The sequence below is a fragment of the Camelus ferus genome, chromosome 18 (assembly GCF_009834535.1).
Source record: "Camelus ferus isolate YT-003-E chromosome 18, BCGSAC_Cfer_1.0, whole genome shotgun sequence".
NCBI lineage: Eukaryota > Metazoa > Chordata > Mammalia > Artiodactyla > Camelidae > Camelus > Camelus ferus.
The window spans coordinates 22188560-22203146 of NC_045713.1; the positions used below are offsets into that span (position 1 = coordinate 22188560).

At 44.8% G+C, this 14587-nt stretch overlaps 1 protein-coding gene across 1 annotated transcript in view; it reads right to left on the reverse strand.

Moving 5' to 3' along the window:
* Positions 1-14587, reverse strand: part of FAM234A (family with sequence similarity 234 member A) — a 28199-nt gene that overhangs the window by 8321 nt on the left and 5291 nt on the right. Inside the window, 4 exon segments of the mRNA XM_032460699.1 lie at positions 1244-1541; positions 1939-1988; positions 3193-3284; positions 4106-4193. Coding sequence (XP_032316590.1) covers positions 1244-1508 — 265 coding nt within the window. The 5' untranslated portion in view covers positions 1509-1541; positions 1939-1988; positions 3193-3284; positions 4106-4193.

Below are 14587 nucleotides of genomic sequence, written 5' to 3' on the forward strand. Positions count from 1 at the left end.
AAGGCTGTGGAGAAACTGGAATCCTCGCCAACACGGCTGGTGGGAGGGTGAGCGGGCAAAGCTGCTGGGGGAAGCTTGGCAGTTATCCGATTGAATACAAGCTCACCGTGAGGTTCAATAACTCTACTTCTAGCAATCTACCCTAGAGAAAGAGAAACATACGTCCACATAAAGATCTGCACGTCAACGCTCATAGGCAGTATTACTCACAAAAGTCAAAAACGGAACACAATACAAAAGTTCAGCAACTGGTCCCTGGACTGACTGCCCTTCTGACCACACAAACGGGTACTGTTCTGCAGTAAAAAGAGAGAGACGTGCCACCACACGGGTCAACTGTAAGTGAAAGAAGCCGAAGGATGCATCTTACATGATTTCGCTTTCATGAAATGTCCAGAAGAGACAAGTGTATGGAGAGAGAAAGAGAGAAAGCAGGCCAGCAGCTCCGGGGGCTGGGGCGCGATGGCAAGGAATCCTGCAGGGATGACTGAAATGTTCTAAAAACTGGACTGTGGTGACAGCTGCACTGGTGCTCAAGTCTTAAACTGACTAGAAATCATTGGCTTGTCTACTTAAAAGAAATAAATATTATGATATATAAATTGTATCTCAATAAAGCTGCCAAAAGTAAACAAAGAAGCACGTATTACTCCTCTGTCTCAAAATTAAGCACCAAATCAGAACAACATTGATGATAAGTGGGGCTTAAGCAAGAAATTCGCCTCATTCCACCACCAGAGAAGGCGTCAAGTCTGTGCAAAGACACATTCCAAGGCTGTCACATCCACACCCACTGATACGGGGTCTGGAGTCGCTGTGCTCACAGCTCCGAGCAGGCAGGGAAGTGTCCAGAGAACCAGCCGCTTTCTTAAAGGTCAAGGTTCCAGGCTGCCAATTTATGAGATGAATCAAAGTGTGTGGGACTCCAGCTGAGGGAGTCAGAATGTTAGCTGGAGCCCTTTAGGGAGATCTAACTACAAAATATGCAGTTTCCACATTTTAGGACAGTCGTCTTCATCTCTGTTCTGCCAGCTCCTCTGTTTTATTAATCTTTTTTTTAATTCAGAAAAGTAATTACTTTTCTTTCATGAACCCATCCATCCTTCCTAAAATGGGTTCCAGGAGAATGGCAGATGGAGAACTGACAGCCCCTCAGGGTTGATTCACGGTCCAAGACACTTCTCCCAGACACAGCGCTGCCCACCCATCACCCCCGCGGGAGCCTACAGCCCAGCTGGCGCACCTGCTTCGTTGTAATGGAGCATCCACACCCCCTGCGACAGCGGCCGCTCTGGACATGGGATGATGAATGAAACCACAAACACCACGAAAAGGCAGATAAACAGAGAAAGAAAGAAGGCCACCATCCGGCATCGGGAGAGGCGGGACGGCGGGGGCGTCTTCAGGTTCGTTTCCTTTTTCTCTTGGTTTCCCAGATTCTCCTGCGGCTTCCTCTCTTCATTCTTCAAGGGGTGGATTTCGGCTTCCAGGTCCTTGCTGTCCATCATTGTGCGCACAACCCCAAGTTTAACTCCTGGCCACTGTGGCAACGGAACGAGATGGTCAGGACTGCCCAGGGCGCTGCCCTACTCTGCCTCTTAGGAGCCCAGCGCAGCCATGATCGTGGACCATCAGCCTGAGAAACACAAGCTGAACAAACGTTTAGGGAGTCACAGACTCCCCTTACGAAGGTCTTCAACTCAGAAAGGCCAAGTGGTAGTTCAGAGGCAGCAGGCAGGAAATACTGTCATCTTAGTACCCAGTGTCTCCTGCCTGCTGACCTGGGTGGGGCAGTGCCAGCTGGGCTGATTACAACAAACCACACATTAATCGTTAACTAAGGAACCTCTGAACCTTCCGCCAGCCTCAAGTACAGGCCGGACAGGCGGATGCCCAGAGAGTCACGGCCCCCAGTGAAAGTAGGCTCTGCTTACTCACAGTGTGACCTGGGGCGAGCGCCTCGATCTGACTGCGCCTGGCGTCCTTCTCTGTAAAAGGGAAACAACATCTACTTTAGAAAATGGTTTTAAGGGTTAAATTAGTAAATGTGTACAAAGTGCTTATAACAGTACCTGACACATAGTAAGCACTCCAACACTAGCTTATTATGTTTTTCCTCTAGCTTTTAAAAAATTTTTTAATTTTTTAAGTTGAAGTACAACTACAATGTGTCGATTTTTGGCATACAGCACAATGTCCCAGTCATGCATATACATACATATATTCGTTTTCATACTTTTTCATTAAAGGTTATTACAAGATGCTAACTATTATTAATACAAGACAAAATATGTTAGAAGCCACAACCACCTCCCTCCTGCTCTGCTTCCTTCCTGCTGGCTGCATCAGGCGTGGTTTGGGGAGGAAACCTGGTGCAGCCACCTTGAAAAACAAGATGGAAAACACTTTTGAAGATGCACCAGAAGACAGAAAGCGCATGGGTCCTGACAGCTGGAAAACTCCACAATTGAGCCTTGAGTTCTTTATCATGTGAGAAAGAAACAAACTTTTATCTTGCATGAGGTGAGATATTTGTTATTCTGGTCCTTTTAAAACAGCCAAACCACTGTCCTAAGTCACACAAGGTATACTGAGAGAATGGAAAGGGTCAAAGGGTCTTAGTGAGTCATAATCCCCATTGACCCAAGAAGGAGGTCGAAGACTGGAATGATGATGTGCCAGGGGTTAAAACCAGCATAGCTGGAGGTGGCCCCTCAAAGGGTGGGTTATGGGGCATGGAGAGAGAAGAGAGAATGCTGGGTTTTGTGTAAATGTTTAACTTTCTGGCTTTAACTGTTTTTCTCTATTTAATAAAAAGAGTTCATTTAAAAACCTGTATGCATCCACTTGAGCAGCTTTAATTATGAAAATGGAAGGTGATGTGATAGGCGAGGAGGTGGAGACACTCTTGGGCACGGCTGGTGGGGGTAACATGGGGCAGCCGCTGTGGAAATGGGCTGGTGGTTCCTCAAAAGGTCAAACACAGAAAAGCTGCCTGACCCAGTAACTCCACTCCCAGCAGTTTATCCAGGAGAACGGAGAGCAGAGACTCACACAAATACCTGTACAAGAGTGCCCAGAACTTCAGTATTCATAACAACCCAAATGTCCTTTGACAGATGGACAAACCGAATGTGGTAGGTCCATCCACACCCTGGACCACTATTCAGCACACGCACAGCACAGACAAACCTTGAATGCACGATGCTCAGGGAGATTATCCAGACTCAAAAGGTCACATCCTGTACGACTCCATTTATACAGAGTGTCCAGAGCAGGCTGATCTGTGGAGGCAGAAAGGGGATGAGAGGGGGCTGGGGCAGGGAGAGACAGGGGTGATGCTAATGGGCATGGCTTTGTTCCAGGATGGGAAAAATGGCTGCAAAACACGAGTGTACTAAACGTCACTAATGGTAAACATTATGTGTTACCTTACTACAATTGAAGAAGAAAACCAAACAAATCTGTGTGCATTCTCCTTAGTACAGAGACATGAGTTTTAACATCTCACAGTTAGAAAAGGGGTGCCTGCCAGGGTAATGAGTTGGACACAGGAAATCACACAGCGACTCGTGACCAGGGATCTCTTTAAGTGCAAGCCCCTGACATGTGGGGGTGGAAGGTGGGGCAGGGCTTGTGTGGGATGAGAAATGGGGAAAGGGCCAGCAACAGAACCTGATATCTACCCAGCACATCCAGTCACGTGTCCACAGTTGAGGGGGTGTCTGAAATATTTAAAACACATGGCGGTGGGTGGGTAGAGCTCAGTGGTAGAGTGTGTGCTTGGCATGCACGAGGTTCTGGGTTCTGGTTCAATCCCCAGTACATCCTTTAAAAAGTAAGTAAAGCACATGGATTCCTTTAGCAAAGGAAAGAAAACTGAAGGAGAGACCAGAAGGCTATAATTCTTGATTTCAAAGGCTCTATCTGAGTTCTCTTAAGAGCTTTAGAATGTCAGGCAAAGAAACTCAAGGTCCCTGGAGCCAAAGCTGCCCCATCCATCAGAGGTGGAGCAGCTGAGGCTGTCTCTGCAGGCATGAGGGCACCTGCTCAAAATGATACAACTGCTCACACCCCACCTGTGACCCAAGTTTCCCAGACCTACCTGTAGCAGGGGCGTCTGGAAGATGGGCACCGGCACACCTGGCAACCAGGTCTGGACAGGGACTCTGCTCTCACAAGCCCGGGTGCATCTAGGGATTGCAGAGCATTGGTGAAATGCGTTTCGGACAGCCCGTGGGTGCAGCAGTGAGCACAGAGGTCCCACCCGAGCCACTGTCCTCAGCTGTGGTTCCCCGTAGACCCCCTAGGCACATTTAAAATCCACTAAAACCACCCTCTCTGGGTGGGGCCAGGCAGGAATATCAACCCCAGGTCCAGTGACGTGGAGAAGCACTGGCCCAGGAGTCTGCCCTTCTGCTGTGGTCACCTGGCTCTGGCCTCCAGGGGCTAGATTTCTCTTGCCTCCTGGCCATGCCATCTCTCCACTGCCAGCCTGGAGGAAAGCAAAGGGAGGTAGACCCTTGCCCCCTGACCCCAATCAAGATGCCTGAGGCTGGCTTCTTGGGTGTTCTGGTCCTTGTATTCTTGGCAAGCTTAGTAAAAGAAATCCTAGTGCAGACCCCAACCTAGTAAGTTACACCAACCGCTCCTTTTCCTAAATCAGCCTTCGACTCCCTAAGCTAAGAACCGAGGACAAAAAGAACCAAAAACAATTACTGAGGTAGTTGGGGTTTGTTTAAGTCAACAATAAATACACATGATTTGATGTCTGAAGGGTGTACAGGCATAAATCCCCTTCCTCCCGTAGCCCTCGAAAGACAAGAGGTGCGTTATTGGTTTCTTCCGGCTCCCTCCAGAAATACTCTGTGCACTGACAAGAAGAAAGTGTGTTTTTTAAATTGTTTATTTAAGTGTACGTACTAGGGCCTGAATCCAGCACCTCATGCATGCTAAGCATGTGCCCTACCACTGAGCTATACCCTTCCTGTTCTTTTTTTTTTTTAAATGTGACTAGAATAACCAAGTTATAAATCTGATCTCTGAAAACTAAAGGAAACATGGGCTCAAATTATTTTTGTCTCTACTACACAATTTTCCTGGCTGAATCAGATAAACAATGTATCTCATGCAAGAACAGAAGGTCGGTCTCTCAAAGACCTGGCTCTGGGTTTGGACAGCCTGGCTCAAATAACTATGCTGCCGCCCGTCTCTGTGACAGGATTCAGAAGCAGGAAGGGGAAGGCCCCCCAAAACGATGTATTAGATAAAATGAAACATAGACAACACACAAAATTCATTTTTACTTTCATTATGTCAAAATAATTTTGAGTGCTTACCTAATAAATCACTAGACAGGAGGTGTCTTTCAACAAACAGGTTAATATTTTCTTAAGGAATAATGACCTCCAGTCATTTCAAAACAAAAACAAAATAATCAAATGTTCTGTGCCAGGAATTTTAAGTGTGCCTTTCTAAGATTGCTTTTTTGTGTGCAATTATTTTCACTCTGCAAGTTTTAACTAACTGACGTGATGATTCAAAATAAAATTTAGAAAATTTAGGAGCGTATGGGTTCTGTTCCTGTGACAGAATTTCATGTAATATTTTCCCCCAGACAACTGTGCGTTTCATCTGATTTTACTGTTTTTTACATTCGGGGCTGTCAGCTTCCACTTAAACGACAGTAACAAGCATTTCTCACGGACTATTCTTCAGATAAGCTGAAGTGGTTTTAATAAAGCGTAGTAACGTTTAAATAGCAACTTTCCCTACTGTTGTTCCAAAAACATAGTCTTTTGACCAAATGACTTTTTAACACAGGGCATCTCTACCAAGTGCCCTGGAAGGTCTATTACTGGCAGAACAGGTTCAATAACAACTTGTGATGACAAGTCTTTTGACTGATGGGAAACACTAAACAATGCATGTCCTTGGTTATAAAATCATAAAGAGAACATTTTGTTAAACTCCAGAATCTATATACACCTTGAGGCCATAAGAGTTGATAGTTTTATTCATATCGTAAAATGCTATTTATGTATGAAACAAAGCAGGAATACATACTGAAAAGGTGTTACGTTTACAGAATATTTCTTTAATGTGTTACTTTCCCTAAAGGTAAACATACTTTTAATGTACACTTAACTAGTATGTAAGGAAGTCAAGCAAAGTAAGAATACAATTCCAGTGTTGTGCATATTGTCAGTGACAAGGAAGTTGCAAAGATCATCCTGAGAGACCCCATCTCCTCTTTGCCCAGCCCCTCCAGCGGTTACAGCACAACTGTAGCAGAGTGTCAAAGCCAGGAAAGTGACATCAGCACAATGTGTGCTCCAGGTTCTATGCCATTTCATCACCTGTGTAGGTTCCTGTCTATCAGGATACGGAACTACTCCGTCACCACAAAGTCCCCCACGTGCTCTCTGAGTCACATCCATCACCTCAACCCCTGGCAACTACCAATCTGTTCTCCATTTCCAAAATGTTGTCATTTAGGGAATGTTACGTAAATGGAAATCACATAGTATGTGAACCTTGCAATTGGCTTTTTTCACTCAACACAAAGCCCTCGAGGTTCATCTCTGCTGCTGCTGTATCAACACTGACACCTTTTTATTGCTGAGTAGCAGTCGCCCCTCAGTTCCCACAGGGGACTGGCTCTAGGCCCCCCACTGTGGGTATCAAAATCCACAGATGCTCAAGTCCCTTAAACAAAATGGGTGGTATCCGCACATGACTTAAGTCCACCCATCCTCTCGTAGACTTTAACTCAGCCCTAGATTACCTACAGTAGCCACTGCGTAGAGAATGCTGTGTAAATAGTCACCAGTATGCAGCAAATTCAAGTTTTGCTTTTTGGAACTTTCTGGACTTTTCCCCCCGGTAATATTTCAACCTGTGTTTGGCTGAATTCATGGGTGGGGAGCCCGTGGACACAGAGGCCAAACGGTATGTTTAGTTTTTAAAGAAACTGCAGCTTTGCAGTTTGTTTGCACACGTATTTAGGGCTGCTGTATTTTATGTGGCCTGGCCCTGTAATCACTGCACAATACCCTACTCTGTCGGTAAGCAATTACTGCTCTGAATTCTACCCCATCTGGTATTATTAGTCATTCTCATCTTCTCTTTTTTGGTTTGTTTGGGTTTTTCGGCAGGGGGGGTGGAAGGGGGAGAGATTAGGTTTGTTCGTTTGTTTATTTAATGAAGGCACTGGGGGTTGAATCCAGGACCTCATGCAAGCCAACCATGAGCTCTACCACTGAGTATATTCTCCCCCCTTTTCTTCTCTTCTCTTCATGTTTGCATGATATCTCTTTCTATCCTGTTTTTTTAATCTACCTATATCACACATTTAAGTAGGTTTTTTTAGACAGCATATGACGCTTTTTTTTGTTTTTGTGTTTTTCAGCTTCACTCTGCAAATCTGTATTTTCAGACCACTTATTTTGGGGGGGTTGGTCAGGGGAAGTAATTAGGTTTATTTATTATAGCGGAGGTACTGGGGATCAAACCCGTGACTTCGTGTATGCTAAGCATGCACTCTACCACTGAGTATACCGTCCCTGCCCAGACCACTTGCTTTTAAGGAAACTATCGATATATTAGGCCTTTAATCTGTCTTTTTGTTGTTTGTTCCCTGTTTTTTGTTTCTAACTTTTGTTCTTCCTGACTTCTTGTGGATTACTTGAACATCATTTATAATTCCAGTTTTATTTGTCTACAGTGCTTTAGAGTGTATCTCTATTAGATTTTTAGTGGTTGCTCTGGATATTAACTAGACAGACCTAACTTATCAGAATCTCCCAGTGTCAGCATTTTACTAGTTTGAGTGAAAAGTCCCCACTGTAAGTCCTCTAACCAGTCCTGGGTGTAACAGAACTGTGTTAAACATTTCCTCTACGCACGCTGAAAACCACATCAATGTTAGTTTTGCTTCAATCATCAAACATAATTTAGAAAGTACAAGAGAATGAAATCTTTTATATTTGCTCATATTTTTGCCTTTTCTATTCTTCTTTCTCTCTTCCTAATGTTCCAAGATTCTTCCTTTTATCATTTCATTGCTGTTTCAAGAATTTCCTTCAGTCACTCTTTTAGAGCAGGTTTGCTGACAACAAATTAATCTTCCTTCATTTGATAATGCCATTATTTCTTCATCATTCCTGATGAATAACCCACCAGGTATAGGATTCCGGGTTTGATATTTGTTAAGTTTTTTTCCTTCCAGCACTTGCCACTTCCTTCTGGTCTTCATGGTTTCTGATGTAAAATCTGCTGTCATTTGAACTGCTTTTCCCTGTAACTAACACGTCAATTCTCTCTCGCTTCCAAATTTTTTTCTTTGTCTTTATTTTCAGAAGTTTAATTATCATGTGCCTTAGCATGGGTTTCTCTGGGTAGGGCTCAGCTTCCTCAACTTGTACCACTTTTGCCAAATTATAGGTATTTTAGGCCATTATTTATTTCAGTTTCCTGGAGCAGTGGCACACCTGTCAGTGTTATGGGGGTGGGAGAGCTGCAGGTTGGGCTGGGGGGTGGGTGGGACACGGTTCCCTCCTCCAGCTCTGTGCCTTCAGCCCCTCCAGTGTTTTCTTTTAAAGTGTATCTCAACAGAAAAAGTGAGTTGATTAAAGACAAGCATGAAGTAAAAATAATAGTAGAGTTATTCTGCAGGTACAGTAGAACCCTGAGTGTACACGAATGAAGTGGAAACACAGTTTCCACAGCCCTGCAGATGGTGGTGACACCTCAGCTCCCGGAAGAGGAAGTTGAGCCCCATCTGCTGCATGTCCTGGCTGTCAGGAATCGGTCAAATCTAGAACTAAAATCTTCTCTCCTGATCCAGGTTCTGCACTTTGGAATCATATCTAATCCCTTTTTCTACACATAAGCCTTTCAAAGTGTCTGAAAAGCATTAATGGTGGTGGGGGAACAGCTCAGCGGTCAAGTGTGTGCTTGGCATGCACGAGGTCACGGGTTCAATCTCCAGTACATCCATTAAAACAAAAATTCATTAAGAAAAAAAAAAGCACTAATTAAAAATGTGTTCAGGAGGTGGTAACGTGCTGCACTTAAAGCTGCTGCTCACATGGAAAGCCTCATCCTAACAGTTTCCTGTTGTCTATGTCTGCCTAAAACTCCCCTCCCCTTCAAATCCTACCACCCCTCAAGGCCCATGGAAAATGCCATCTCATGTATGAAGCCTTTTCTGGTTTTTCAGCCTGGCTTTTTTTCCCCTTGGCAGTGGGGATACTTGTTTAAAAGGGAGGTCACCATTTAGGAACCGTTTCTACCTAATCTAACTCACCAGAAGTGGGAGAGTAGTCTAGCTGAGGGGCTGGGACCGGAGACTACCTCCCATCTGAGGCACCTTGGGCTTCTTACCCAACCTCTACACCAGTCAAGGTTCCTGTCTGTCAAAAAGACGTTAGCTAATTTAGGTCAAAAGAGAATCTGTTGGAAAGAGATCAGATAGTAAGTACTCAGAACTGACGGGAAGACCAGCCACACTCACACTCAGAAAATAGTGGCTATAAGGGATGCGAGGTGGCAGAGACCACAGTAAGGCCCTTGGCAGAGCAGTCTCGTTGGGACACTGCTGCTGGCACCAGGCCCCTGCCACTCCAAGGCTCTCTCAGTGGGATCCTCCCAGTACTGGCTGGGAGGTTGTCCGTTGTCCATTCTGTGAACAACCCAACACCCTGAGGCCGGGCCCTGCAGGTGCTGGTCGAGGCCCCTTTCCCTCCCCCACGCTCTTTCACCCGTGCCCTGGAGAAGCTGGAGCCAGTAGCGAGCACACGGTATAAACACAACTACCCCAAAAGCAGCACATCTTTTATATGGAGAGGGCTAAGGGGGACATGTCACATCACATCTTCTGAGTCCTGCCGGTCAAGCCACCTAGTCACCCAGGCCGCACAACAGAACACGGTGAGCTACGCCAAAGGCCACAGTCCTCACTGTGGGCAGAGTCTGACCTCGCAGCGTTATTTTTACCTTGGGGTCAGTAATAAACAATTTTGAAAAGCAAAATACTAACTTCTGCCTTGTAATGTCTGGGAGTATTGAAAGGCTTCGTTGGAAGGATGGCAGTAGGACCAGGGCCAAAGGAAAGAAGCCACAGGAGCTATTTCAGCTGAAACCCAGACTTGCTGAACCTTTTGGGAGGCAACAGTGCCTCTGAGACGGACAGACGGATGGAGGTTTCTGGCGCAGGGTGACAGCTCTGATATTTTACGACTGGAGGCTGAACCCCAAACTGGTCTTACAGCTTCAGTTTGCTGTGATCTCTTTAAGACCAAGGACTTCACTTACTGTTTTCACATAAATCACTGGTTCACTTGAATTCCTCCAAATCCTTTTTTCCCCTTTCCTTTTAATCATTAACAGAGTTCCAAGTTAAAGACACTTTATAACAAATAGGTGAAAGATATCCTGATCCTTCCCTAAAGGCTTCTGTTCTTTATGAGAGAAAACTGGGTAGGGAACACAGACCCAACTCCAGGAACTTTATTTACCTAAAATAAACTGAGTTAGACCGATGGAGAGATAACCTCACTGCTTGACTCCCTCAGGAAAGGACAATAAGTTATGTCCAGCAGGTCAGTGGCTCTAGAAACCTCCACCTCTGCTGGGTTTCCAAGGGCAGAGGTGGGTCAGCAGGGACGAGGACCCCGTGTCAGGTGGGTCACTTCCACAGCCAACTGCTGCTGGCCACACAAACATCTACTTGTGATGAAATGTCAGCGGGGAGGGTATAGTTCAGTGGTAGAGGCGTGCTTAGCATGCACAAGGTCCTGGGTTCGATCCCCAGTGCCTCCATTAAATAAATTAATTTTAAAAATAAACCTAATTGCCTCCCCCCAAAAAATTAAAATTAAAAAAAGTCATATAATGAGACACACACAAATGAGTGAGTGTAAAAACTGGTGGAATCAGTAGGACAAAGGTCCGCAGTGTTGTGAACTCCATTGTGCCAACGTCCATTTCCTGCTCTTGCTAACATGCTGGTTATTACATAAGGTGTCACCATGTGGGAAATGCCTGAAGGGCATGGGGACAGCTCTGCCAGATTTTTGTAACATCCTCTCAGCCTATAATTAGTTCAAAAGAAACAGTTTAAAAAGATCAAAAAAGAAACAAAACCTTAGCAGGGGGCGCAGGGGTCAGAGCTTCCCCTGGGGCAGCCCTGGGGAATGTCTCAAAGCCATCTTATTACCGAGCTCTGGTTCCAAAGGCAGGGAGCTTTTTCTGTTTTGTTTTGTTTGTTCTTGGCAGGGTATCAATCAGAGAGGAGTTCTGCGGCAACTTGAAGACATCTGAAAGAACAGCCAAACCCCCGACATGCTACAATTTCAAAATAATGACGGGTTTTCTGAAAACCACCAGGACTCTTCTCCTTTCCCACCGGGAGCGGGGGGAGGAGATATTTGTAGTTCCTCACGACAACTTGTTGACAAGAATACCCCCAAAACACTTAAGGCACAAAGCAAATGCCAGAGTTCAGGAAGGGTCGCTGAAGCCAGAGGTGCCCAAGGGCTGGGAGCTCTCACTGCCGTGTGCTCGCCCCAAGTGTAACAGGGAAGAACAGATCTGACTCCATATTGGATCTGCTCCCTTGTCTAAGCCTGTGCTCTGTTTCCTGTGCTTAGTCATGCTGGTTCTGCACCTTTTGTAAAAGAATGATACCAATAGCCTTAAATATACAGGGCAGCCCATTCTCAAGGCTCTGACCTTTATAGGGTGTAACACTTTTCCATTCATATTTACAGATAAAAAGTTACAGAACAGAGAGTAACATTTGTCAGCGTTGGAGGTTTCCAGGAACCTCCTTACCTGACCTACCTGGACAGCTGCAAGAACAAAGATTTCAGACACCAAGAAGTTTGCAACAACCAACCACAACCTCTCCCCTTTTAGTATAAAAGGAGCCTGAGTTCTGACTTGGGGAAGATGGTTCTCCAGGACATTAGTCCCTTCTCCTTTGTCTGCTGGCTTTCCAAATGAATAAAGTCCTATTCCTTGTCCCAGCACCTCATCTCCTGATTTACTGGCCTGTCGTGCAGCAAGCAGAACGATTTTGGACTCAGTAACAGCAGGAGAGGCGCATGTGCACAGGAGGCCCCACACTCCCCCGACCCAGTGTAGAGCTTCAGGAGGCCTACCAGCCGGAGTGAGTCACCGCGGCCTTCCAGGCTGGTGCTGGCCCTGCAGTCACCATGAGGAGTCAGGCCATTTGGCTATTTTTGGGGGGTGGGGAATTACTTATTTTTATTTATTTATTTAATGGAGATACTGGGGATCGAACCCAGGACCTCATGCATGCTAAGCATGTGCTCCACTACTGAGCTATATACCCTCTCCCCCAATTTGTCTATTTTTGAAAAAACAAACAAGAACAAAAAACTTTCTCAATCCAAGAGTTAGCCTAGAGTTTCTAGCCCAAGAGTGGGCTCCCCAGATGAGTACTTTTTCATTTCACAGGACACAGCACGAAGAAAGTCCCTCTGCATGAAGCCTACCTACCCCGACTGGATCCCCTAGCTGGCGGAGAAGTTGCAAGGTGAGCACGGACATCTACCGGGGGATTTGGGAGTGGGATACACAGTTCTTCTCCGCTGGGAGCAGAGAAGCTTCCTGATTCCCCAGGGTGTCTTCCCTCTGGCCTGCTGTCAGGAGCAGGGTCAGCAGAAGTCTCAAAGCCCTGGGAGGCACTGCTGGGCAGGGTCTCCACGTTCCTCCACTCTGCAGAGCACCTGGGACAAGGCTGAACCAGAGCCTGGTGTGTTATGGGGCACCTGGCTCACAACCTAAGGAACAGAAGTGGCTCAAAATGCCAACATGACTCTGGCAGACTCAAAACACAGTACCCGAGGTTTCTCCCTAAACTGAATCAGTGTGTCTATAAACTTGGGGCTTTTTTTTTTTATTTTTGTTTCAAATTGCAATTGCTATTATGAACTTCAACATAAAGAGAGAGCAAGAGAAACCTAAAAGGTGTTTTGCCTCTCACACCACAATGAAGCACCTGCAACCATACACCTGGAACAAAGCACATCCCTGAAATCACGTGTATTTATCAGTTCCTCACCTGCTAGTGTGGGAACAACCCACAGCCCCTGGGAACTAAGGGCTTTAAGTAGCCAGGCCCACTTGAAAGACAGGCTCTGCAAGTCCAACCTGGACATAAAAATGCCTATTTCTACGCTAGCAAAATTCAACACAGGAAGTCTGGAGAACAGGGGTCCTCGGGAATATCAAAGCAATAGGTCTTGAATGAAAACAAAATCCACATTTGTACGCATATACACGAAATTAAATGAATGCTTCCCAGATACAGAAAAGATTAAGAAGTTTTCTTCTAAAATGAAAGCGGTTAAGATACAACAGACAAAGAAAAGATAATAAAGAGAAAGACCCAAAGGTTAAGAGATTAGGATCTTCACCTCACTTGATCTAATGTTCTTTTCTGTCATTTCTAACAAGCTCCTGGTCTTGAGGACAGAAATCTGAAGCTGATCCACAGGATTTTCAAACAGTCAGGCTGGAATTTTCTCCTGTCACTTCTGAGCTTCTAAAATGATAACTATAGTCTACTTTTTGACTCGATGCCAAGTAAAACAAAACAAGAAAGAAAGAAAGAAAAACGTGAAGGATGAGAAAGTAAATGTATCAACATGATACACATTAAGGAAAAAGCTACGACTCTAAGGATAACCTGTGAGAAATAAACAGAGTCCCCATTTAAAGTTTTTCTAAGGATTCTCCCCTGGGCACCAGGGAACCTTACCAGCTCCTGTGGGTGTGTCTGCTCAGGGCCATTTAAGCACCAAACCTACCCTCCTGCTGTGAGGAAGGACAATAAAATCCAACAATAGTTGCACAGCGAGTTAACATTTGAAGGGGCAGGAATACACAGTATTTGCAGAAAGGAAATAAAGATGTCTCTTCTTTCCCCAAGAGTTCTTTCTCTGAGAACTGTTTACTGAGTCAGATAAAACATAAAATTTAAAAATAAAAAAGTCTTACTCTAATTTTATTTTTAATGGGTAAAGAAAGCATAAAAATTCTAACAAGAACAGGAGGAAAGTTGCCAGAACAGATTATTGACAGTCCTACAGAAATTATGAAAGTAAAGGTTTAACTTTTTTTTATATAATTTTTTTAAATGGAGGTACTGGGGATTGAAACCAGGATCTTGTGCATGCTAAACACGTGCTCGACCACTGACCACCCCCAACTTATTCATCTAAAATTTGGTAACTTCATTTTTTTGCAGAAAAGATCATGTCAGGGTACTTTAATAAGAAACAATCCCCCCTCAATTTTTTTAAAGTTGTTTGTTTTGGTTTTTTGGGGGGAAGTAGTTCGGTTTATTTTTAATGGAGGTACTGGCGAATGAACCCAGGACCTTGTACATGCTAAGCATGTGCTCTACCACTGAGCTATACCCTCCCTCCCCTCAATTTTTAAATTTTGAATTTTATAGCATTCTTTTAAGGGAATTTTCAGACAACAAATCAAAATCAGACTTTGAAAATTAAGCACTTCAATCAAAAAGGTTGTTTGCATATTTTAAAAACTG